The 25,902-nt window shown below is 40.5% G+C and overlaps 2 protein-coding genes across 2 annotated transcripts; both read right to left on the reverse strand.

Moving 5' to 3' along the window:
* Nucleotides 1–346: 346 nt before the first annotated feature.
* Nucleotides 347–8,895, reverse strand: pmp22b (peripheral myelin protein 22b). The gene is made up of 5 exons (XM_085170973.1): nt 8,745–8,895; nt 7,906–7,996; nt 7,525–7,609; nt 4,404–4,544; nt 347–2,703 (listed from the first exon to the last, which is right to left on the reverse strand). The coding sequence occupies exons 2-5, from the start codon at nt 7,981–7,983 to the stop codon at nt 2,543–2,545; spliced, it is 465 nt and encodes a 154-aa protein (XP_085027099.1). The 5' UTR covers nt 7,984–7,996; nt 8,745–8,895; the 3' UTR covers nt 347–2,542.
* A 7,861-nt stretch (nt 8,896–16,756) lies between these two features.
* Nucleotides 16,757–25,280, reverse strand: tekt3 (tektin 3). The gene is made up of 8 exons (XM_085170971.1): nt 23,682–25,280; nt 22,859–23,435; nt 22,156–22,239; nt 21,978–22,048; nt 21,747–21,890; nt 19,719–19,941; nt 18,708–18,862; nt 16,757–17,259 (listed from the first exon to the last, which is right to left on the reverse strand). Exons 2-8 carry the CDS (start codon nt 23,423–23,425, stop codon nt 17,043–17,045), a joined length of 1,461 nt encoding a protein of 486 aa, XP_085027097.1. The 5' UTR covers nt 23,426–23,435; nt 23,682–25,280; the 3' UTR covers nt 16,757–17,042.
* Nucleotides 25,281–25,902: the final 622 nt, after the last annotated feature.

The raw sequence follows: 25,902 nt of genomic DNA on the forward strand, positions 1-25,902 counted from the left end.
ACACACAGAGACTTTCCCAATCTGTAAACAACAACAACACACACCCACACGCTCGCAGACCAGAATGCAGTGTTCCCATTTTACCCAGTGCTAGAATGTCAGAGGGGGCAGTAGTAGGAGACTGTGACCGCCTGAGCCTGCAACAAGAATCCTTCATTAGAGTGTACTCTTTCACTGCTGGAGCTTTAGACGCATCATCAGCTCAGTGCAAAAGTGCTAGCCGAGGAGTGACTGTTATAGAAATAGAATATCCAGACTCCATTAGTCAGAATGGCTGAGTGTTCTTCAGATTGATTAGATATGTTATAGATGTGTGCACTGCGACTGAAAGACACAGTAAGCTCCATTAAGGTGGCAAGAATCATCCTTTAATGGTTAAATTCAAAGTAGCTTTTGGTAATATCAAGAGCATTTGGTTTTGGTGTAAACATAGCACAGCTGAAAGTGGCAGCTTTACACGAAATAATCAAGAGGGCAGTTGTCATTAGAGGCAGTCTCTTCTAACTGGACCCAATGAAGAGCATCATGCTGAAAAACCATAGCAGACTATTATCTAGTGTAAGCTCAGAATGAAATACTTGAATCCAACACAGTGTAGTTCTTTTCTGGAAGGGGAGATGCCATCAAGTGGAGGACAGATGCTTTCTCATTAGTGTTCAGAACGCAGAAGTGCTCCCAGTCCTCTTAATGTCTGATGTCACGAGAGACACGGTACACACTGAAACGCTATCTGCGTGTTTTGAATAGCTGGCATCGTGCGCCGTGTGGGTGACACAAGTCGCATACAGCATTTGCAACCACATGCACTAACCTAGGTTTGACTGGCTAAATAGCACACATTTACAGGCTGCGTTTCAGTTGCCGACGTCTTCGACTGATCTCGAACGGTTTCACACGCATCAGTAATAGCAAATATGCCACGACACATGGGGTAGTAATCATCATTTTCCACATGAAGCTTTTGTAGCTCAGAAAAGTGTGTCTCAAAGTTTACGGGCAAACAGCAAAAAGACTTCTGCAAAATGTAACGGTTTACTCTACATGCATAAAGTGTTACAGTCCCTTGTAACAGTGGAATACACAGTATTAGATAATGTGAAAGTAGTTTTATTTAGTAAGTGAGTGTTTTAGGCTAGATTGTCATAAACATTTGTTATGCACAACATATAAACAGTAAAGGTTTTATACAGTAGACAAAAAAACCATCTAAACGTCAGTGGGCAGAGACTGCAGCATGTCAAACTTCAAGTATGTGAAACAGACAGTTGTATCATTACTGCAAACCTCTCTGTCCTTTTATCACTTAATAGAGTTAATATTTCAGTCATGTTTTTCCTATCATCTCATATTTTATATGGCTTCAACTTGGTGGCATTTATTCTAGTAGCGTTAAATGTATAACTTCTTCCTTTTGGTATAATGCCCCGCAGTGATTATGCTCTTTCTGGTATTTTTCTACAAAGACTTCTTGAGAATTGAACAGCCATACGCGCGAGGCGAACACAAACATCAGAATGATGGAAAATGAAGGCAAACAGAGCTGAGAAATAAAAGCTTATTTAAAGTTCTTTCTCTGTGATCAGACTATAAACTCGCAGAATAATACTGACATTCCATTCTAAATGACTTTCGATTTCATTAGTGCACCACCCCAACCGTTTACAGTAGCTGATAAAAGGGGGAAAAAAATAATCAGACACTGCAAAGTGAAATCGGCTGTGTTCCCTAAAGAAGCAGCCAGGCACTAGATGTAGAAGTGCACCGCTGGCTGAGTCTCACTTTAATTAATGGCAAGCTGTTTGACTCTAAACAATAACAAAGCAACTCTGCTGTAAATGATTGCTATCAGTAATAGGAATGATAAATACATAGCACCATCTTTTGTTGAAAGTAAGAAATAGAAAAAAAGACTGAAAACAAATACACTTAAACTTGCAAATTCACAAATAGAAAAGGACCAAATCCATATTCATGGCTATGCTACATCCATGGATGTTACCACTCTCTTTTGTAAAGCAACCCTGTCGAAAATGCTTAATTAACCTCTCTATTTCTATACATGCACTTTGGTTAGTATACTTCAAGAAACACTTTTTTTCTCTCTTACTCATTACTTGGCAATTACCGAAACAAAAAAGGCAAAAAAAAAAAAAAGAAAATCCCACAACAAAAATAGTCTATAATTATTTCATCATTACAAACAAAGACTGAGGCACTTAATCAGCTAAAATAAAGCTCATAGTATCCATTGACAGAGCAACACAAAAACTATGTACATATATGTAAAAAGTGTTATAAATATGTTTTAAACCATAGATACTATATACATCTTTAAACTGAGACAGTATTGGTGTTTTCGTGTTTTGGTTTGATTTTTGGTATTAATCCCCCCTTCTGTGAACTGGGTGTTTTGGCCTGGTGGCTCCACTGGTAGCTGGGCGTCACGAGTTATACTTCAGAGGGGTACTGATAGCACTTGCAGTTGGGCGGGGGGTGGGGGGGGGGGGGCGCGTTACTGGGAACAGTGGGATGGAGTGACGGCTCATTCTCGCTTCCTCAAGATGACATAGATGAGTCCGCTGATCAGCGCCAAGGGGAAGGCCACCCACGCCAGGATGTAGGAGTAGCCAAATGAATTTCCCTCCGGCACCCATTCTGGACTCATCACCGTGTAGATGATGGCTCCGCTCATCACAAACAAACCTGCAAGGGGGAAAAGGTGACTTTTTTAATAACACTGGCCATAATCATCTATGTGTTAGATCATGTTTCTGTGTGTCTTGTGTCCTGGGCTGAACCCTGCTTGGCGGCAGTAACGAGCAGGTCAGTTTCCCAGAAGGCATCCCCCCGCATTACATCACACTTTTTCATGCTTGTTGAACCCCATTGTGGCCTATGTAAGCTTTTCCAGCTCTGCCCACCGACCAACCTTGTCTGACATGGCATGATCTGTTTGTCAGACCCCCCCCATCCTCCCACGCCACACCTCCCACTGCCAGCCTTACTGACATTTGAACACTGCGCGGCTGGCAGTGTTCCCATTGTCATTCCTGTTTGGCTGAGTGGGCAACTGGGTGTCAGGCAATGTGCTGGCACCGTGGAGAGAAAACCTGGGATTTTGTAAAGGGCTGCCAAGAGAGAACACAATGGACTTGCAGTAGATATGCTCTCTGGCCAAAGGGCATGGAGTACAATGAACAAGGGGAGTATAAAAACCATTAGTAACTGGCTCATACCCCCTAAATCTGATTCTCTCCAATAGAACATGGAAAGTGAGCATCCACTAATGGTTTCTTGGTGGTGGTGGATTTGTACTGTATGAGTAGCACCTTTTGAGACTACCCAAGTGTTGCTGTGTTATTAATACAGGTCAGAGTAGTGCGAAAGATAGACTACCAGTCAAAAGTTTGCATGCACTTCCCAGAGGGTACTGCATGGCAGAATGCTATGGTAGCCATGTTGGTTACTCTGTGCAAGTCACTGACTCTGGATCCAGCAAAACAGCCCCAGACCATCACGCTTCCTCCTTCACGTTTGACATTTGATGTCACATGTTGGGGAACCATCCTTTTGCTTATGTGACAGTGTAAAGAAAATCTTAGCTGATCAACCAAAGATTTCAAATCTTGATGCATCAGTCCATGACACCTTCCAGTCTTCAGTAGTCCTTGGCTGTGTTTCATGGACCAGGCAAGCCATTTTTTTCTTATCCTGGCATCTTAGCAATGGCTTTCTTGCTGCAGCTCAACCTGTCAAACCTTCAACTCAAAGCCTTCTCTTTACAGTCAAAAATGAGACTTTCTTACCACGATTACTCTTGAACTGAACGTTTCAAGCTGTGGTCTTGTGAATTGGCTGTCACACAACCTGATGACTCAACTTCCTGTCAGAGTTTCTCCACGTTTCTGAGTGCCTTTTAATGGTGAAGGTGACTGTACTCACTGACACATTGAGTTTCTTCACCATTTCTCTGACAGGAACAACCTACACTTTCAAGCATTATGATCTTCTGTCTCTCTTCCTTTGTTAATTGCCTTTTACTTGCAATTTTTATAGCAACACACAACTTTTTGCAATGCAATACTCATACTACCCTACACGTGGATAGATGAGGTTATAAGTAGTCAATGAAAGTTGGGACACATTTGATGAGAGCTGTTTAAATTTCAATTTAAAAAAAAGAACTGCGGTGTTCTAAAACATTTCAGTGACCGTGTATATTAGTCATTCTTGGGAAAATAAAGAAGATTTCCATTTTCCAGCTTCTCAAAATTGAAAAAAAAAGCTGATTTATTTGGTTGATACCATTATCAATGAAATGCCTCATTTTTTAAATACATTTTTATTATATTTACTCACGTAATATAAAAATTATGTGAACGTGTCAAGGGTGATGAACTCACTGGCAAGGATCTGGAAGGTTCCAGTGAGGAAGAAGCGTCCACCCTTCTGCAAAGTGAAGAGCTGGCAGAAGAAGAGGAAGAGAGACAGGCAGCTGAAGATGATGGATAGGATCATGACAGCCTGGACCGACTGAATCCACTCTGCAGGGGAGAGAGGGGAGTTGAAAAGAGAGAGAGAGAGAGAGTCCTGTCAGCAACAGCACGCCAGTCATCATGAACCAGAGCATAATAGATGTTTGATTGACTTAATGAACACACAACAGGATGAGAAGACAGAAATGTACTGTGCCCCTGCTGAATTTAAGCATCCTCACAAATAAAACATAATGAGGTAGAGCCCTGGCATTGTTGACTTCTGGGAATCTATAATGGATCCTTAACAATGAAACCTAGGTATCTTATTTCTAAAAGCTCTGTGAGCCCCTCACAGTAGGACCTATGACTAAATGTGCCATATTGATTTTTCCTCCAAGGCCAGGCTTCTAGAAGCTATTAACCCATTAGACACCTGTATTGACAGAGTCCACCATGCACCATCTACTCTACTGATGCTCAATCTCCATGTATGGTTGTGTGTTTTTGCGTTTTACTCGTGCTGCCATTCCAGGAATCATTGGACTTCCAAGCAGTGTCTATTTCTTGACTGATGGTTTTCCATGCTTACTTCCTTCCCCATCAGGCCCTATCAGGTTTCTCACCTTACCTCACTTCCTGCCCCACAAGTTTCCTGAAGCACTCGCGCTTTCCCTTCCTCTATATACTTATTTAGTCTTTCTCTTTAGTCACGTTTACTATTTCTATTTTTGTGCTCTTATCTCCCTAGATCTGTGTGTATTGGCATAAGTTGCAAATGCCACTCACTAGCTGCTGTCCAGTCCTGACGCCTGCAAGTACTCCAGATAAGTCTTTAAAATATGTATGTCTGTAATATAACTCAATCTGTATGCATGCCTCTGTGAAGGTTTGACATTGAAATATATGGATTTGTCTACTTCAAAATTCTCATACATCTGTGATTTATTGATTCTCTTACTTTTTTTTAAATAAGAGGCATATTGCGGTTTTAATGGAGGCGCACTTACAAAGTGGAAAAAAGGCACAGTGCATAATTTATTAGTGCTCGTTCTCAAGAACAACAAGGATGATTAAGCGATAAAACAGCTTACTTTGTGTGATGTTTTTCACTTTAACTGACCGCATTTTAACTCATTACAACAATTCATTACCCCGTAACACGTTTCATGCATTTTATTTTGTGGCCGTTTAAAAAACAATCACAGTTTTCCTGGTGAAACTGCATGATGACTACATAGAGTTAGCAGCTCGGAGTCAGGTTTCCTACAATGACATCAGCAGAGAATGTCCCGAGGACCACTGGCTCATAGATGAGATATGGGAAGAAACATGACACATTGCATGTCTCCATCCATAAAATGTCGCCAGCTTGATACCACACCCATGCAACAATTAGATTCCGCTATGATAACAAATGTTATATATAAATCTGTGATAACATTTTGTGAATGCAGCGACAGTACACTGCTTTCTAATAAACAGCCCTCCAGCCCTCCTTCCTTCCTTCTTTCCCGACCAGTAGTAGGAAACAGTGACATCGCGCATTTCCTGGCATGAGGCGTGCTTCACGGTTCAAAATAACACAGAAACCCAAGAGGGACTCGCATTCAAAAATGAACATAAACTGGGTCTGGGTTCATTATTATTACGGAAATAAATTCCAGGAAGAACAACTAAAGGATTCTGCTGAAATTCAAAACAGGAAAGTAACTGTTGAAGCTTTTCCCAAAACAGTAAACGGCAAAAATAAAACTGCTGTAGTATTCCCTCACTTGTTTATGTGGTGTAGGTCTGTGCCGGGGCAGCAGACATTCCTCGACCGCTAAATTTAGAGCAAGTAAATTTTGTGAAGTAATTTTCCTGGCTGCAAGCACATGATGTTTAACTCACTCAGCATTTGATAACTGTGGCATCACAAGTGTGTGTGTGTGATTTTCTTCTTCTTTTTTTCATGGCCGACACTGAAGGTTTAGAAATTCCCTAAAAATAACTGTGATGCCCATGATTATGATTTGGTTCAGAGGAAAGTTGATTGCTCAGCAAAGCTTCCAAAAGCTCTTTTGAACGCAGGCTTGGCCCCAACGTGCGAGCAGACCACTATCTTCCATCTCTCAAAGCCAAAGCAAAGAGCTGGGAACGGCACACGCGCCTTCTTAAATAAACACTCTGCGTCAGTGCACCAGTGAAAGCAAGTCAAACAAACTGACTGCACCATCAAACTACCTGGCAGAGTGTGCGACCGCTGCTGCCCCTGACAAAATACACACTGGCTGAACGCAGCTCATACTAGACAAATGACATCAGCCAGCTACAGCCAGCAGCTCTTGCAGCACTGTGACGGCACTTTTAGTAACAAAACATACAGCTGATGCAGAGTGAACTTTCATGAAAAGGAAACTATATCACTCTTTGACTTTTTTGACATTGTAAAATATTTATATTTAGTGTCTACTATCAATATGAATATCAGTATTTCTAATTAAAGCATCCAGTGTCTGACTTTGTGTACATAAATCTCCTAACGCTGCACCTGCTGCCTTAAATTGTCCTAATGATCCCTGCAAGCTAACACGGGACACTGAGATCTTACTCTGGGCGTGACCCACTATCAGCATGCTATGTTCTGCTCACGGTGGTCCAAGGTTTCCCTGGTTTCAAACACACACGCACATAGATTTAAAACTTTAAATACTCTTTGCAGCCCCACCCTGATTCTCCACAGCTCTGTTACTATAGACTCCCAACACGAGACCTGAATATGGACATCGCACCACGACTATTTATACAGTGGCAGCCTATCAGCTAGCACTTCAAAACAGCACTGCCACATTCTCTGCCCTAGATGGCACCACAGTTCCAGAGTAACTGTGACACACCCACACCATAGGGTAGGTAAATGATGGATTTTGGAAATAAAGCAAGTTTAAAACTGAGCTTCAGAGAGAACGGAGCAGCATGTAAATTCCCAGTAAATCCCCCAGCCACTGTATTGTCAACAAACAGCTTAAAGGCAAACAGCAAAATATAAGTGAGGCTGGTATCTGACCTCCAGTTGATGCTGGGTTACATCCAGAGGCGGTAGAACAGTTTGTCCATAGGTCTGATGTGGTAGATTCACCTGTTGTCCATACCTGGTGGCAACAACATACAGCTCAGTCAATAAGAGAAATAGATCTCATTGGCATAGTTCTATTTCTAAGACACACATAAATAAGTTGAACAGTAATTATTTTATGTTTAGTGGTGGAGGTAAAACATCCATAACGGCTCCAAGAGAGTCAGTTTGCATGTAATCCTCCACGATATCTTATATCTTCAGGATATTGAGTGCGCATGCATGCCTTTCTAATTGCTCCTGCTCTGTGTGCATGCTCACTATGACATCTGAACAAACAGAGACACGGGTAAACATGTCATTTTCACTCACGCTGACAATTGTTGACACAAAGAGGAGAACCAGAGCAGCGAGGTGCAGGAAGATGATTCCAAGTAGCAGGAGCAGCATCTTTACAGATGATCTGGAAAGCAGTGAGTAGAGGAGACGATCAGACGGTCAATGTACGTGTGTGTGTGTATTTGTGTGGATGTCAGATTGGTGGGATATGGGTGTGTCGCTGCAGCACGTTCAACGCGGACAGCCTTTTAAGCAATTTGATCTCAGCCTGTCTGTTTGAGATGACAGGATCCTTCCATAACATCAGTTTCAAAAGACAGTAAATAATTAACGATATTCTTCATATAGTCAGAGGTATGGTGCCTTTGAGTCAGAGCCAGTGTAACAGCAAGTTTGTCAATATGATTAAACTTTAAAGATTATCTCAAGAGGGACCCTTTTTGATTTAACTTGTTCCAAACAACACAAAATCTTGGCTTTTTTTTAAGCAAAAATAAATAAATAAATAAAATAAAATAATAATACGTCTTTTTTTTTTTCTTTGAAACTCCTTAAATCCGCCATGTATCATGTACAAAACTGCATTTATTTCAGTTATATTCGGGTTTTTTGCAGGTAGCAAAATGACTTGTTAAAACAAAGCGAAGGAAACACGATTAGACAAAGGCTTATTAATTCTGCCTATAGTTGAAATTAATATGCTAAACTTAATGCCAGTTTATTTGCGGTGACAGCTCAATTCCCCCGTGTCTGTGTGTACGCGCAATGAAGCAGTCTGCGCGGGGAAAATCTCGTTTCTGCCTTTAATCCGCCGGAACTGCCTGAGTGCGCCTGGACGTAACTAAGTTTAGAAAAAAGCAAAGTCCACTTACTTCGAGCGTAGAGCTTGTATGTCCACAAAAAGAGAAGCAAAAGCAAGTTTGCCCGAAAAAGAGTCCGACAGCGGTAGTCCTCTGTGCTAAAAGTCGCTCTCAGACTAGATTGATGCCAGGACTGACGTTCTGTTATAAAGTCTCATTATGGAAGAACAACGCCCTGCGTGCGTCGCTGCGTCATGGAGTGACCCTCTGGTTCACGGCCAGTGTTCCCAATATAGACGCGCTATGCGTAATGCCATAGGTTGCCTTAGTTACTAACTTACTGTGTGTAGTAACCTGGTAATAATTGTTTGGCTGTCGTAGTAACTAAGAGCAACTATGTGATTTCGAGGTTTCTCTTTCGTTTTTGTTGTAGGTATTAGGAATTTCATTTTCAGAGTTCCATATTGTAGATATTTATAAGTAATGTAATAAGACATCTGAAACTTTCTTTTTTGGAATATTTATAGTTTATATCATTAAATAATAAAGGGATTTATTTGAAAATCAAGCACAATTGTCCAAGAATTGCAAGACATTAGTTTTTTTTCTTTCTTAATTTACGTTCATTTCTTGTTTATGCAAGGAGCCTAAACAAATGATAAATAAATAAAGACCTTTTTCTAGTCATATATCATATGTAATAGCTTATGTGTTTGTGGTACAACACCTTACAGTGTTGTGGGTGTCAAACTCAAATACACAGTGGGCTAAAATTCAAAACTGGAACAAAGTCGCGGGCTAACATTAATATTTATTGAAAAAAAAATCTTCCTCCAGATATAAGAATGAATCTTTTCTTATGGACTCAAATAAGTTTTGCTGGAAAACTGAATATGGAACAAGCAAAGCTTAATACTAAACAATATATATGCTAGCTGTATAATACCAGTAGGCGAGCTCTAATAATAATTTGGTATGGCTTCGCGGGCCAAATGTAATTAGGCTGCGGGCCAAATTTGGCCCGTGGGCCAGAGTTTGACACCTATGCTGTAAGGCAGTGAAAAGCAACGTTTCCTTGGAAACCACGGGAGTCAGAGTGACAGACTGGTTGTAATGTTTTGCAATGTGATGTGGCGTGGGCCTTCTCCCTCTGGTAGTCATGCACTACGCGCTGTGACTCACTGTTTGCATGAAAGTGTGGATGGGCATGCTCAGCACACCACAAGTGAGAGATAGCATCTGGGGCTCTCCTCTGTTTGACGTGACTCATTTCCAGTGGGAGTGTGGTGGTGTTCCACCCTGAACAAGGACCACAGCCCCTGATGTTAAAAGTATGCACTTTGGTCAGTTCTATAAACGTGTGTGTTGTAACGAGCGTAATTCAAAGAAATATATTCAGGGAGTTAACCATGAAAATATTATACAGTATAAATTGATGTCCTTATCTCTTTCTCCCTCTGGATCGTGTTCAGGGCAGAATTACAGAGATACAAGGTAACCAGTACATACTACGATCATTTAGAAAAGCAATTCTTTTTGATTGATTCTGCCCTTTGTTGTACATGTTAAAGGCATCATTTCTAATAAAATTCCTCTTCCAAACATTAAAAGACGTTTGCACTAGCTTCTTGGCTGGGCAGCACAAACTTATCAAACTTTCCTCACATTAGCAGGCTGGTGGAGTAGCTTAAGGTGTAACTGACCTCCCATAACCCCCTGTCAGTGTCCACTTTCTATTCTTCAACACTTAGCTTACACTTCCTGGTTTCTGCTATATTTGTTCCTCACACTCACATGAAAATGAGGTGGGACAGTTAGAGGAGCAGATCAAGTGCTGCTCTTAGTCAGAGCTTTGGGACTCCTTGATAATCCAAGTTTTTGACATGATTAGCCTGAGTTGCATCAAGTACCTCTTTGCATGTTGTGATTGTTTTGGTATGTGTCACTGATATCTGCTGTGTATTCAACCCAGAGTAGCTCTGGTTATCAGGCCCGAACTCTGATCGTATGAGCTGTGTAATGGTCAACAATAATGGTTTACAGTGACATGCAGAGGAGAGGTCTCGTTAAAATCGTAGAGCAGCCGTGTAGGCCCATTCCCATCCCTTATATGTCAATGTTTGTAAAAGACTGACAATCAGTGGGCTGAGAGGACACGGGAGTGTTAAGTTTACTCCGTTTGCTGGGGTTGAAGCCAAGCACTCTGGGAAGAGCCGCATAGCAAACGTTCAGAGTGAGATACTGAATAATGTTACATTTGGAATCAGCTCCTAGCATTTCATCTCTGTCACTAACGTGGCTTCGCATAGCTTCATGTTAGCACATACCAAAACCATAGATAGGACATCAGCCCAAGGACATGGATCTAGAAACTAGACATGATTGAGTTACAGTAACTCCATCCAGATGGCAGCAAAGAAAATTTTTGTTCTACCATAATAGATCCTAAAAAGTGCAAAACAGAAGGCGAGCTTTGACCCACGGCAATCTTCTTCTTGACGACGTTAAGTTAGTCTAAGAGGCTGCTTTCTTTCATTCATCTTGACTCAAACATTAACTGGAATGAATACATGGCTTATACTCACAGCAGACATCTTTCAGATTGTCTGTGAGACAGTGGATACAGCTGATGCTCCTTAAGGGTGGGGGGGGCGCTATCTGCGTCACTGTTGAATCACTTGGGAACAGGCCTCCTGCCTTGTATTTCAGGTTGTGGCAGCTGTTGGCCAAAAGTGCCTCGTTTCTGTAATCAGCGTGTGAAGTGTCACTATTAGTTGCTGCAGTTTAATAGCTCTCTTCCTGCTGCAGCAATATTGTTGTTGGACCATCCAGCTCTTCTACCCCCAGTCTGCCCAAATGTTAACAGTTATTAAATTTAAAAGATCACATATGATCTAGTAACTATCATACCCATAAAATACAGCCATGCAGGTCACGTGTGAGTGAAGAACTGACAGTCAATCTAAGTAAAGATGGAAGAGGAGGATGGTAGGAACACAAATGCAGGAAACAGGAAGCAGAAAGAGTGATGAGAGGTAAATACAGTCCGTCTGTTTGTGTGCTGATAAGTTGTAACCTAGTCTCAACCCCTGAGTTGTCATCACACTTTAATTAAACTATACATGGGAGATGACAGCTAAGGGGCAAACTGCTCTATCACAAGGAAAACCCACAATAAACACACAACATGGTCAGGTTTAAATGAACCAGTTAATAATAATTATAAGTGGGTGGTTTAATTAAAATCATCCCAAAGTAGCTTTATCGTTGCCATCATATGGCATACTAGCCTTTTGCCAAGTTGCAAAATCCCCTAAAATCGCACTGTTTGCAGAAATGTCATTATTTCATTGCTCATAAAAGGAAACTCTTAATCAATCTCATGTCTATATTAAAATCTCTCAAAGGCATGTGTCAGCTGACATGTCCAAAATCATATGGTCCTGATTCACGTGGTGTCTTTCATCACTCTGGTTTGTAAATGGGAAGTTTTAGGGTCATAGTTTGTATTTGTATAAATTCAAACAGAAGCTTGACTCATATGCTGCGAGAAGCTGAACCTTGTTCCTTTGTTGCCAGATATATAAATAAATAAATCCGAAATCTAATAAGTGTGGCTTTAAGACAGACGAAACTGAATACTGTAACTCCCAGTCATCATCAGCCCACTGTGATTCAGCAGGAAAGACTGCAGTATTGTTTCTCGACCTCTGCATCTCTCTATTAGCCACCCATTCTGCTCTATTGAGAATGCAAAGTATTGGATTCACAGATCTATGTTAGAATTGTTATGGTAGCTAGTCAATAGCACAATGACCCATGAGACTCTTGTCTCCTCCACATTGAAGAGTACTGTTCTTTCTGCTCAATTCCTGAACCTCGGTTAGTCGCTGCACTCATCTTATCGTGCTTGCCTTCTTGTAGCCGGTTACTTGCAAAATGCTGGGGGAAGATAACGTTGACTTAAAGTTGAAAAGTTTAGGAAGGAAAAGATTCCTCGTGAGTCAAAGATCAGCCGGCATTCACAGACTGTGTCTCTGTGGTTTTGAGAGAGTTAGCAGTTGGGATGAAAAACCACATACATTACATGTCTTATCAGTGTGTCTCCAGCTTCCTTCAGCTGCCAACAGTAATCAATTATTCAATAAATTTATACCTACCTTTTTATGTGTGTCTAAAATCTGTTTATTAATATTTTCCAGCATTTTCCAAAAAAATAAAAAATAAACTAAAGAGAAAAACATATGAATACAGCAATACAATCTGATCAAGCCAGTAATAATGAACAATGGTGTGGGCAGTGCTGAAGAGATAAAGCCACCAACTTAAACAATATCAGCAATCTGGAGGGAAGGGTGCCAAGGATACAAAAGCCACCAATGGGGAAGAAGAAAGAGGCTGGAATTACACCAAATAATGCAATTATACAGTTAAAGTTAATCAATTTTCTTGACCTTTGATAATGATCGATGCATTTCCTCCCAGTAGGGTTGGGAAGTGTGACAAGACCAAAGCATGTGTACACTGGTGACATCTGTCACATGTTGGATCCACATTAATAGATTTTAGAGAGCCTAACCTTTGTGACGTGAGTGCAGTATCTGTATGATGCTATCACACAGATGAAGAACTTATGTGTATTACTTAATGCAGCCACTTAATGAGTTCCTGAGACATTTCATCTCTCAGATCCACCTCCCTAAACTGATTTGATGGAATTTAAGGAGTCTAAGTGCAGGGAGTGAATTTGAGCTTACGTACAGTACTGTGTAAAATTCTTGAGACACCTCTCAGTTCCTTATATTTTACTATTTGCACATGATTTACTGAAACAGGTGCAGACATACATGTAAATACAGCGTGTTAGGCAAAATTTGTACAGTTCTAAGGAGCTTGAAAGTAAATATTTGGAGTGACTGCCATTATTTTTTAATATGGTCTGAACTATCTTAGGCAAGCTTTCTCATAAGAGTACTCTTTAGGAACGGTTCTTCAGCTTTCTTGAGGAAGGATCCTGTGTTAGATCTTTGCTGGTCTTATTCCTAGTTCTATTAATAAGACTATAAATTTGTGGGCACCAAAAAGGGGGGTTTTATAGATAGATTAAACTTTTCCGTTATCTGCTGTAAAGATACAAAGGTGTTGTTAATCTATGGGTCTTTAAATGATTCTAGCAGAGGTGTTGGACTATGATTTATGAGCATTTGGGTTGTCCTTAAAGCTGTTTGGAGAGCTAAACAACACCTAAACTGGTTCCAAATGAAACAATGGAACGTTCTGACTATAACATTTTTGACTGAGCCTATATTGAAAGACAAAGTTTACAGCCCCAAAACGGAGTTTCCAAATAACCTCTTGGGTAAACTCATTGTTTAGGCACAGATCCAAAAGCCGCAGGAAGAGCTGGTTCCCATGAATGTTTAGCTGTCGGTTCAAACTCCCTCTCCAGCAGTTTGAGATGAATGAAAATGAAGTGAGAAATTTGTTATTTCTAACAGCATAGCTGCATCAGCACAAAACACAACCTCCTAACAACATTAGCTTTAAATTCTCCAATAGTTATGACTCTGAAATATCTATAGTTGACAGTTTTTTCAAATTAAAAACACATTGTCTTTTTAGGCCCATTCCACTTTTGACAACAAAGGTAGCATGTATTTTCCCACTTATCATATATGATGATTTTGAATATTTTTCCTTTGTTTTTTAACGCAAGGGGAACCGTGGCAACTTACCAAAGAGATAGATATGTTTTAAAATGTTCGGCTATGTGTCAAGGTGTACAACAAAGACCTGTTAGACTAGATAAAACAGAATGTTTATCATCACCGCACAGCAAGAAGGCTCTGGGTTCAGGTCCACCAGCCAGCTGAGGCCTTTCTGTGTGGCGTTTGTATGTTCTCTTCATGTCTATATAGGTTCTCTTTGGGTACTCTGGCTTCTTTTCACACTCCACAGATATGCATGTTAAGTTAATTGGTGACTCTAAATTGGCCGTGAAGGTGAATGGTTGTCTGTCTCTCTGCGTTAGCCTTGTAATAGACCGGTGACCTGAACGGGGTGGGATAGGCTCCAGCCCAAACATGACCCTGAATTAGATAAGCAGAAGAAAATGGATGGATGTTAGTAATAATGTTTATAACCACCTATGGCATGTTTATGACCTAATGTGGTATTAATTAGCTATTTTTTACTTTACATATAACATAATATCAAAAAAATAGCTCCTAGTGGCGTCAACTACTTGTCTTCTTCAGCGATGCTTTCTCAGTCCAGGTCTGTAATTACAGTGGAGTAAAACACGCTCAGTGACCATCTCAAGTGTTCTATGATCAGCTCTTTAGCATGGTATGATGGTATGTAAGAAACATATAATAACATGGGGCATAGGGCATCTATAACAAGAACTGCTGTTAAAAATAAACTGCCAATATGTTTGGACTGCAGAAAGAATTCCAGAGTACATTCCCCAAATGTGGTATGTGGGGGTGGTAGATCAGGTCAAATGGAAAGACCTATTTGTGTCCCACACAGACAGGGATCCATAACCTCAAAGTCAGCATAAGAGTGAATGTACATTCCACTTTTTGCCACTATTATGTATTTCTGAAGTATAAAGCAAGAGTAGTAAGGACAGAATCCAGGAGAGGAGGAGGAGGTGAGGAGGTGGTGCTCATTTTTTTGCTATCTGTCAGTATAAATTTAATGGCAAGGTGGTGAGAACAGAGAGTCTTTTGATGTGCGCTAAACAACAAGGCCCCTTTCTTTTGCACTACGGTGCCTTAGGAGATGGCTCACAGGCAGGCTTGCACACACCCATTAAACACACATACATGTATGAAACCACATCAGAGATCTTTTTGCTATTGAATTGCTCCTGAGCATTGTCCAGTTTGCACTGAAGGGAAACCAACTCTTCGCCCAGAGATTGATTACACCCAATCAAAGTGCAAGTTACGTACACATACAGTAGGCTGAGCTTTATAATCACTCCGCCCTCCCAGTCAGGAATCTTTATGGTGAAATTGCTCTCCACTTAAAAAACAGATGTTTTCGTGCTTTTTTCTTTAACGGTGTAGCCACTAAAAAGATTTTATAGACCCAGTTAGATCTGAGATAGACTTTTTAACTTTACGGCTTAGCCTTCACATTGATTCTGTTTCATCCCAGTATGCAAATCCAGTTAGCGTCTGGCTCCAGATCCCACTTACTTCGTCTGCAGGCGCTCGTTTAAAATGAGACGTATTTTGATTTCGAGGCATATCTGCTTTATAGACAAGTGTAATACGATGATGAGGATGCAACGACAGTTGGCGTGCTCAGGTGGTTTGGTGGTATGTTTTCTACAGTAGGTGACGACTATACAAACAATGGTTAAACTCTTACACTACTGGTAATTCAAGCGACTTTTATATTCCTCAGTAGGGCCAAAGGTTATACAGGAAGTGGAGTAGCACAAAGGGTTGAGTCAGGGACTGTGATAGTAGTGTTTACAGTGCATGCATTTGTATCTGTGTGTCCAAAGTTTGCTTAGGCTCAGAAAGCTATTCGCTATACCAACAAAATGAAATGAAACTGATACTCGATACAAATACAAATGGCAGCGTCTTTGCACAGGAGCAGGCCGACACTGACGCAAGAGGGACAGCGAACACGGGTGACAGAAAGAGACTGATGAGAAGTTATGAGGCTCAGGTCCTACAGGAGAGCTAACCAAACTACAGGTGTATGTTTACAGTCTCAGTGGCAGACTTGCTTAAGTAAGTGTTTCGTACATGCCACGTCCAAGATAACAGTTAGGTCACTCACTGTGTTGTGCAAATAACTCTCTGCTTTTTGTTTGGGGTTTGTCGTCACGTGCTACTAATGCCCTTGTTTGTGCTTCACTGGCTCAAGGCTTGTCGCTAAGGTAGTGTTTAGATACATAAAGATACCTTGCTCCAATTGGTAGTGTATAAGTACCTCTTTTTTTCCTCAGGTGCTATCACAGTTACAAACAAAATCAGCATAATCTATTCATAGTTAAAACAGGGCTCCTTTAAGATGACCAGTTAATCTCTATGTAAGTGTGAAACAGTAAATAGTTCTGTTAAAGGTTTTAATATATAGGTTGCAAGTGTGAACACAAGTTTCTGCCATTTAGTACATTAGTAGCATAACATATGTGTAATTGTATTTAACTGTAGATATCAAGTTTTTGCCATTACGTATGATTCCTTTTCTTATTTCTTTTTATAAACTGCTGCATATCTGCTTTTAAAGTCATCGTGTTTACATTTAGGTCACCCACACCTTCATTTAAACCACTCCAAACCTACAGAAACAATAACTCCATTGGTCTTCCAAGGGTCCTCCTTTTAAGACTTGGTTTTAGGTGTAGCCCACCAGACGGGGCATGCTAGGAAAGCTCTTGCGCATGCTCATGCACTTCTCCTGGTCCAGGAAAAGCGAATTGGCCTTGACAGATAGGTCATGTTCCAGGGATACTTTGGTCTTCACCAAAATCTGCAGACTGTTCTCGGCCTCCATCAGCCTCTCTTGAAGTTTCCGAATAGTGTCCTCGATCTCTCTCACCTCACTCACAAGTCTGAATAATTAGAGAGAGAAAGACTGCTTACTGTCAAATCTGGAGCATAGGGAAAGAAGTTAAGGAAACTTTCCAAAGTATGACATTGTGAGATTTGCAATTAAAGGTAATAATTTATATTATTGTTCATTTAAACCACAGAGAGGCCAAACCCCTCTAAAATGTATCAAATGACAAAGTTAAAAAAACATTTTTGGCAGTAATTCACTGGTATTACACTTTGTCACTCAATGAGGTTGATTAACTAAAAGTGATGTTAAAAATTAAGTTAAAAGCACAAATAGCAGCTGGTTAAAATCAGGGAAAGCAGTGCATTCTTTGTCAATGATTTGATTCTTGATTGAGAAATAGTATATTTGCATAATTTTCTTCACTCCTTGAAGTAATTTGTAACATACAAAAGGCACACACTACATTGCAAAATAGCCTGAGATGCATTACCACATAATTACTAGTTATATCAACCACCAGAAAGCAGTTTTCCTTCTTAGGTGTGGTTCTGGCTCAGGAGGTAAGGCAGGTCACCTACGTCCATTGGAGTATGAATGTGTGTGACTCTTCGGCTACGTTCACACTGCAGGTCTTAATGCTCAAATCCAATTTTTTTGTCTGCTTGTTCACACTACAAATAAAATGTGACAGCAAACGCGCTCTAGTGTGAACCCTAAAGGTTATTTACATATGGCCTAATAATTATCCTTATTGCTGTCTTAGAGAGGAACGGTGCTTTAAAGGATAGCTGCAGATTTTTGTAAGAATCTGCAGATTATACAGTACAAATAAAATGTTCACGTTTCTCCAACGTTGTCTTCCCAACAGTTTCACTGACATCTACACTGGATGGCCAGGAAGCGTTCACAATGTCTTCTCCGGCACTGATAATTGGCGTCTGTCTTGTGTCGGTGACGTAAAAGACGGATTTAATGCGACAAGACCATTCAAACAGCAGTCGCTTTCTAAAACATCAGATATGTATCGGATTCAGTACCACATATGAAAGAGACCCAAGTCGGATTTGAAAATATCGGATTTGTGCCGTTCACACTGTGATACATAGGGTCAAAAAAGTCAGATTTGATGTGCTTATGCCTGCAGTGTGAACGTAGCCTTAGACAGACATGCTTACATAGAACAAAGTGCTTGTAGAAATTGGAGTGAATGGGTGAATGCGGCAACGTGTATAAAGCGTTCTGAGTACTCAGAGTAAAAAAACGTCATATGGGAACCCGTCCATTTACCATTCCTGACTCCTAAAACCAGACAGCTTTTTGTCCTTCACCATGACCAGCTGGTGTCTGCCTATTGTAGCACAAATCTAGAAGGTTTGGTGATTTTCTTTTTCTATTCACCCTTAGTGCAAGTAACTGAATCTCAAAACCTTTTTGTCTGGAGGAACAATCTAATAACATCTGAAATCACATCTGATTTGGAAATGTGGAACAAACTACCTGTGGTGTGGATTGTCCCTGCAGAGCTCTATGTTGGGTCTGCGGATCCTCTCCTCCAGCCTCGTTTGGGCCACTTTTAATGGGGACTCTTTATCTCTGAGAGCCTTCTTTATCGACTCAATTAGCATCTCAGTCTGAAAGATCTCTTGTAGAGTCTGCATGAAAAGACAACAAATTGTGATACAGCCGCTGAGAGTTCCAATCATGTAAGCATAGCTGAGTTAGGCATGGTAATTAAGGGAAAGGCTGACCCGAAGCCAAAAGAGGGGAAAATGTGAGAATCTCAATAAACAGGATCATGTACAAAGCTGCAGACTTTAGAGTCAGCTGAACACAGGCACACACATGCACAGTGGCCTGCTCTGTCTAACCCCATCTGAAATAATTTCATTTCAGCCAATCGCTACTTCTTACAGCTGACAGTGAGTGAGGTTTATTGAAGACCTTGTGCTTCATATCACTCCTGTCAGTGTTCGAACCATCCAGCAGCTCTCGATGGCAGCCTGAAATCAATGGGTTAGAGTGCAGAATGTGACACAAGCAATGAACAAACTACTGCAGCTCCTCTCCTCTCCTTTGACAGGGATGTTGTGCAAGTATAATCCATATAATCCACCATAGAGGGCAAATCTGCACCGCTGATGGAGATAGAGAGTTTTAGAAGGAAGGGGGGGAAAGGATTGTACAGACACATGATCTCTTCCTAATAAGTGGCAAATGTAGTTAAATACTCAATAAGAAAAAAGTTTTTTTCTGATTTTTTTCTTTTTTCCCCTAAAATAAAACCATGTGATTGCCTCTGAAATCATTTTTCTTAATAATCTATTTCACGTTTTATTTCACATTGTGAAATAATCAAAAACGAAGTCCAACATAAGAATAAAATTAGGAACAGGCTGTGATTCATTACGCTACGATTAAAATACAACGATAAAAAAATGGTCCCGTTACATAAACTTATCAATATATTATTGTCTTTTATGAAATAAACCATGCAGAAAAGGTGATGACCTTAGCCAGGTGTGTTTGCAAGCTGTTCTTGGCATCAGCGGTTTCTGATACGCGGTTGGTGAAGGCTACGTTGACATTGTTGAACTGGTTCCACATTTCATTGGAAGTGGTGTTCAGCAGGATTTCTATCTCATCCCTGAGCTTGTGGGAGGCAGCTCGCTCGCTTTGGGAATGCAGGATGTTGTCATCTGTAAACTTGGACCACGAGTCAGGCAGAGAGATTCTGACAGAGAAACAGTTGGATGCATTTACAGCGTGTTCCAGCACTCCCCCTGGTTTTGAACATGATGCATTTGGAAAAGAGTTTTTCAGATATCACAAAACTTTTTAGCTATTTTAGCCAAATTTCATTGTTATTGTTCTTAAACTTTTGAGAGGCAGGGGCTTGTTAGCAAACAAAAACCTTCAAGGGCCCATCATAATACCCCAGATTATATAGTAAGTCTATTAAAAGAATTACTATGATTAGTAAACTTTCAGGTACCATTCTTAGTGAAAAACCTTTCAACCTAAATGCTTAAAATGTGTCAAAACTGGTACAAAAATGAAGTGAGCCAGTATAAAGAACACAATATGATTGTTTGGGTTTTTGTAGTATTACTGTACAGTTAGACATTAGATTTACCCTGAAGTCTTAGGTACATGCATTCATGTCCCTGTTAGGTTGCAATAGTTGTGGTTACTTAAATGTTTATTGGGAATGACAATCATGGAAAATTGTATAAAGTTTTTGTTTTTTGTTTTTTTTAGCAATTGCTAGCATGCAAATGGGAGATGTAAATGATGAGACTTATGGCCCTCATTTACACTCACTGGCCACTTTACTAGGTGCTGCTCCATTGCTCGTAACAGAAAACTAATCAGCCAATCACATGGTGGGAACTCAGTACATTTAGGAATGTAGACATTTTCAAGATGATCTGCTTAAACTGAGCATCAAAATGGAAAACAAAGGTGATTTAAGTGACTTTGAACATGGCGTGGTTGTTGGTACCAGATGGGCTGATCTACTCAGATGTTTCCGCACAACCAACTCTAGAAATTCCAGAGAATTACATGAGAAAGAGAAAATATCCAGCGAGCGGCAGTTTTGTAGATGAAAATGCCTTGTTAGTGCCAGTGGTCCACGAAGAATGGCCAGACTGCATCAAGTTGATAGGAAGTTCATTCAAATAATAATGCATTATAACCACAGTGTGCAGAAAAGCATCTCTGAATACTTGACATGTGGAACCTTGATGCAGCAAAAGACCACACTGGGTGCCATCCTGTTAGCTAATAACAGGAACCTGTGGCTACCATTCTCAGAGTCTCACTGAAAGTGGGCAATAAAAGACTGGAAAACTGGCTTCTCCTGCATGATGGTACGGTGAGAATTTGAAACATATAAAAAAATATAAATTAAAATATGAAAGCATTTATCCTTTCTACCTTATATCGACAGTTTGATGGTGATGGTGTTTTGGTTTCTTGCCACACTTTGAGGCTCTTTAATACCAACTGAGTTAAACACCACCGCCTACCTGAGCATTGTTGCTGGCCGTGTCCACAGAGTGTCAGTCTATACTGCCAGCAGTATAACACATGTCACAAAACTCCGATCACCTCAGCCTAGTTTCTTGAACACAACAATGGCCTCCAGACTCACCAGATGTCAATCCAATATGATCTCAGTGTGTTGAATCAATAGCACTACAAATTAAGGTAGTTTGAAAGGCAAAAGCAAGGTGCACCATATAAAGTAACCAGTGAGTGTATATCGTAGCCCTGGTGTGCGTAAGTGCAGCTTCACTATGTTCCTGGCATTACTATTAACTTTTAATCGCCTGATAAAATATTTACATCTCACTTGCAACAAATCACCAATATACAGTAATGCTTCAAGACTGCTTAACATTTTTATATATTTATCTGGACACAACAATTTATCATTTCATGCTAGCATAAACAAATTCTGGACAGCAATATCAAGTATTTCATCGAATATAATTGAATCGTTCAGATATTCAAATATATAATTATACTCACGAAGGGTCTAGTCTGTCAATTCCTCTGTAATAGCCAATACCATCCGATGTGTTCCTTAAATAGTGACACCTTTGATCTATCCTCTGAGCTGTCAGTTTGTCACTCAGATCTCTTTCCAACTCATGTTGAGCTGCTCGGTTTGACCTAACGAATCACATAACGTAAAACAGAAATGAAAACTTTTATAAATTGAGCACATATCAAACTGCACAGTCAGATTGTCAGACTTACGCCAGCTGAGCAATGGCTCTGTCCAGATGTCGCCTCATCCTTTCCTGACATGACTTTATGACTTCTACCTCCTTTTTTAGCACAGGTAGAAAGAATATAACAACTTTCTTATTTCTGCAGTCATATTGGTCTCATGAGTCCCAAATGTATATATAACCACACTGATCTTTTATTTTACCTTTATGAGGTCTTTCTCTACGTCATCGTGGACCAGGTCAATGGACATCCGCCTCTCTCTGTGGTACAGACACTCTTGAGACACCTGTTAGCAAAATTTTAAAGCAAGCTGCAATGGTAAATCCATAAAGAACATTTTCTTTATTTAACATTGATTGTGACACTCCAAAAGATGGGGATATAATATGATTGTAAAGAAAAACACAATTTCTATCAATATCAATGTGTACATATACTAAGTTCTGCAACATGTTTGGATCATACTCCAATTTCAGTCACCTGGAGAAGTCTCTAAGAAAGTCTCATGCCACATGATATTGGTCTAGAAAGGTGTCCCTGTCATCAGATATAAGGCCAGATCAAGTTAACTCTCTCAGGGGGACTATGGTCATTCGAACAGGGCACTAGGATGACCTATTTATGGGACTGACCCAGTGAAAGCACCGTCATTTTGAAGGGTTGCAAAGGATCATGCAAAAACTGTCTCTACAACCAAACAGAGGACTGCTTTAACCTGGCATAATATGGATGATTGATAATATGCGTGCACTCAGTCTTAGTATGACCAGTGTTAAGTCATGTTTTCTCTCAAACAACTAAAAAATATCAAGCTAAATGTTCAAATAATATCACTCAAAATTAGTGTGCACCTGTGAAAAAAAAATTCAAAGTAGCTCATTGAAACATATTCCTTCCAGCCTCACCTGAAGGGGCCCTTCAGTCTCTGCCAAGGCTCTCTCTAGCCTCCTTTTGACCTCATTAAGAGCTGCTATCTCTGTCACCATGTTGTCGATCTCATGGCTCAGCTCAGACTTCCAAAAGACAATGTCATTGAGCCTTTCTCCTATGTTCTTGCTGGTATTCTCCTGGGTTCGTCTGGTCAGTTGCTCTTTATCCTGCATCAGCCTGATGGTGTCTCTTCTTAGTCTCTCTGCGCTTTTCCGGGAAGACTCGGATTCCCTGTAGTTGTTGTGGTTGGACTTGTACCAGTCATCTGGAGTGTAGCGGGTGGTCAGCGCGCTCCTGTTGGATGGGTACAACACCGTCTTGGCACGAACCAGATCGAAATTCTCTCGTTGTATGGAAGGGGATGGGATAGTGCTGTTGCTCTTGTAATAGCTGTTTGTCCTCCACAGACTGGCACTGGGATTCATGACCAGGGCTGCCTGGGGGTTTCGATAGCTGGATGCCATAGTGGAAATGGCAGGGAGAAAGTGGCTGCTTTTTGGCCGAGCGTACGTTGCTGTCATAGTGGATCCAATCAACTCCATTTTTCAAAGCCTGCAAGGGTTCAAAGTGGTACTTACTGGTCCTGAGTTGAAGTAAAGAAAAAAGTTCTCAAACTAATTTGAATAGTTTACATATTCATATTAGCTACCTGGATCAGACATTTAAAGCAGTTTACAAACTCTGTAGGTTGGTTAAGTATACAAAGAAAACGTGTTTAGATGGCTCATTAGAGTAAGAAGGTGGAAAATAAAATCAGAACTCAGGTGAAGCATCAAAGTAGACAAAGAACTGCCTTACCAAGATGAACGCTTGTCAGTTGCTCGACAGTGTCTTGTGACAAGCTGCCTCTCAGCTCTGTTTACCTGAGAATGAGCTCAAGAATGCACTAAAGGTAAACTGGCATGCATAATAGAAAAGTTAGCAAGTCATTCATTCAGCCAGCCAATGGTGTTGCACAGTCCTGGACAGCAGCAGCTGGCCTTGTTCAAGATTTCTGTTGACACAGAAGCAGTTGCCATGGGTTACTGCAACACTGTGCCAAGGATTTTCAGATTAGTAGTGACCAGGTGCTTTTCTTTGGACTAGTAAATGCACCAGTGTTACAAAATGTGTCCACGGGACAGATGTAACTTTGGTGTTTGTAATGTTTCTTCTTATTAGATTTCTTTATAAAATCCTACTGACCTCCTGTGACTTTGCAAAGTTCCAGTCCACTTTCCAACCAATACAGGCACAGCTTATCAGGAACACAGTTAAAGTGGAAAAGTAAAATGCAGTGAAAACAACACAGCAAATAAATACCTGTATTATAAACCCTCAGCACCATGAACTGTGATTTTTTTTTATTCACTGATAACTTACAGCTCTCCACATTCTGCCTATTCTCTTCTTTCTTCATTAAACAAGATAAACATTCAAAATACACCCCAATCAGTTTTTAAAGAATTTATTTACGGATGATCGATTACTTTCTGTAGCTTAATCAAGCCATTTGTCATCAAAATCCTCGATAGAAGGGAAGCAATCGGAGCTTTGTTTTTAAAGCAGTCAACTTCAGTTGGTCTCCATGCATGCACGCATTAGCTCACCGTCACCCTGAGAACCAAGCTGTCTGTATTGATTACAGTTACTTGTTTAATGATTCATGCCGCAGGAAGAGTCCACACAAACCCCTGTAGCACAGAATAATAATCTGTGTTGTGTTACCTACCATTGGAAGTGAGGATCGTTTACATTAATCTGTTCTGAGGGGGTAGGGCTGGACAGATGATAGCCTGGTTTCCACAGGGACAAGGAAAGGTGTAACCAGGATTTATTTAGCTCTGTCTTAACAATAGAAGTGTGATCTGAACAAAATCTTTGAATGCGATTATTTTGGGGTCTTTCCAACCACCATATGTTATTTAATCTACTGCTAATTATTTAATGTTGTAATAATTTTAAAACTTTACTTGGCAAAGATTATGGCGGGTAAAGAGAGCTTTCTCATCCTCCCTGGCTGTATGATAATACTTAACCAGCAACTTTCAGTGAGATCAGCTTTCCATCTTACTGACATTGCACTTACACACTCATAATGTAGGACTCAAGCACAGAATGTTTTCTAACTCCATGTTTGTAGAGAATAACATCTATATTGCTGTCCCTTTATGTATGAATGCTGTGTTAAATACTGTTGTAGCAGCAATCATTTAGTTAGCTTATCCTCATTACATGAAAGAAGTTAGTACCCTTACAATCTGGAAGTAAATTAGTGTAACTCCCCAAGTAGGGTCCAGTCTGAATTTGATCTATGTACTCAGGTATTTAAGGTGTACTGTACTGACAAGCTTAATTAATATTTGGGGTTTTTTGGGAGCAAATTTTTTTTGACAGGTTTTTCTTTAAGAAAAAAAAACAAACGAATCCATCAAACCCGACTTTAGAGATCACATAAGGAAATCTCAAGCTTATTAATGAAGAATTTGTGATTGTCCCAGGTTTATATGTCCTGCCCTGGAACCTCCTCCAAGACCTGTCCACTAGCTGGAAAGGTCTTGGTGGCCACCACGTGCACAGTTTTGCAGCCCGTGCTCAGCTACTATTGTCATAAACATACAGGTTTAGATTTAGAATGGAATGGCGCGCCATTGCTCCACCCCTGCAGCCCGCGGCATCACTTAACATGGCTAGGTTGAAGAAGGCCATCCCACACGCTTCTACTGCCCTGACCTCATCCACTATAAATACACCCCAGAAAAGCACGAAAAGCGCGCCTGCGTTTGAAATTCCTCCCCTGGATAGAACTGCAAGTGTCCCCTGGAAAAGCGATTCCTAGTGAAGCTCCCCACTGGCCTCTGAACATGTAGGCAATGTAAGAGGGGCCTATATATACTCCTGCCATGTGGCCCATGAGAGTATGTTGTTAATTACTGCACAGTAGAAATGTCTGAGGGAGCAAGTGTGCTGTCTACTCCGCTCAGAGTACAGTGATACAGAACTGAAGGCTGTAATCTTCAGCGGAATAAAACCATTAATA

Source organism: Neolamprologus multifasciatus, chromosome 8 (assembly GCF_963576455.1).
Source record: "Neolamprologus multifasciatus chromosome 8, fNeoMul1.2, whole genome shotgun sequence".
NCBI classification, from domain to species: domain Eukaryota; kingdom Metazoa; phylum Chordata; class Actinopteri; order Cichliformes; family Cichlidae; genus Neolamprologus; species Neolamprologus multifasciatus.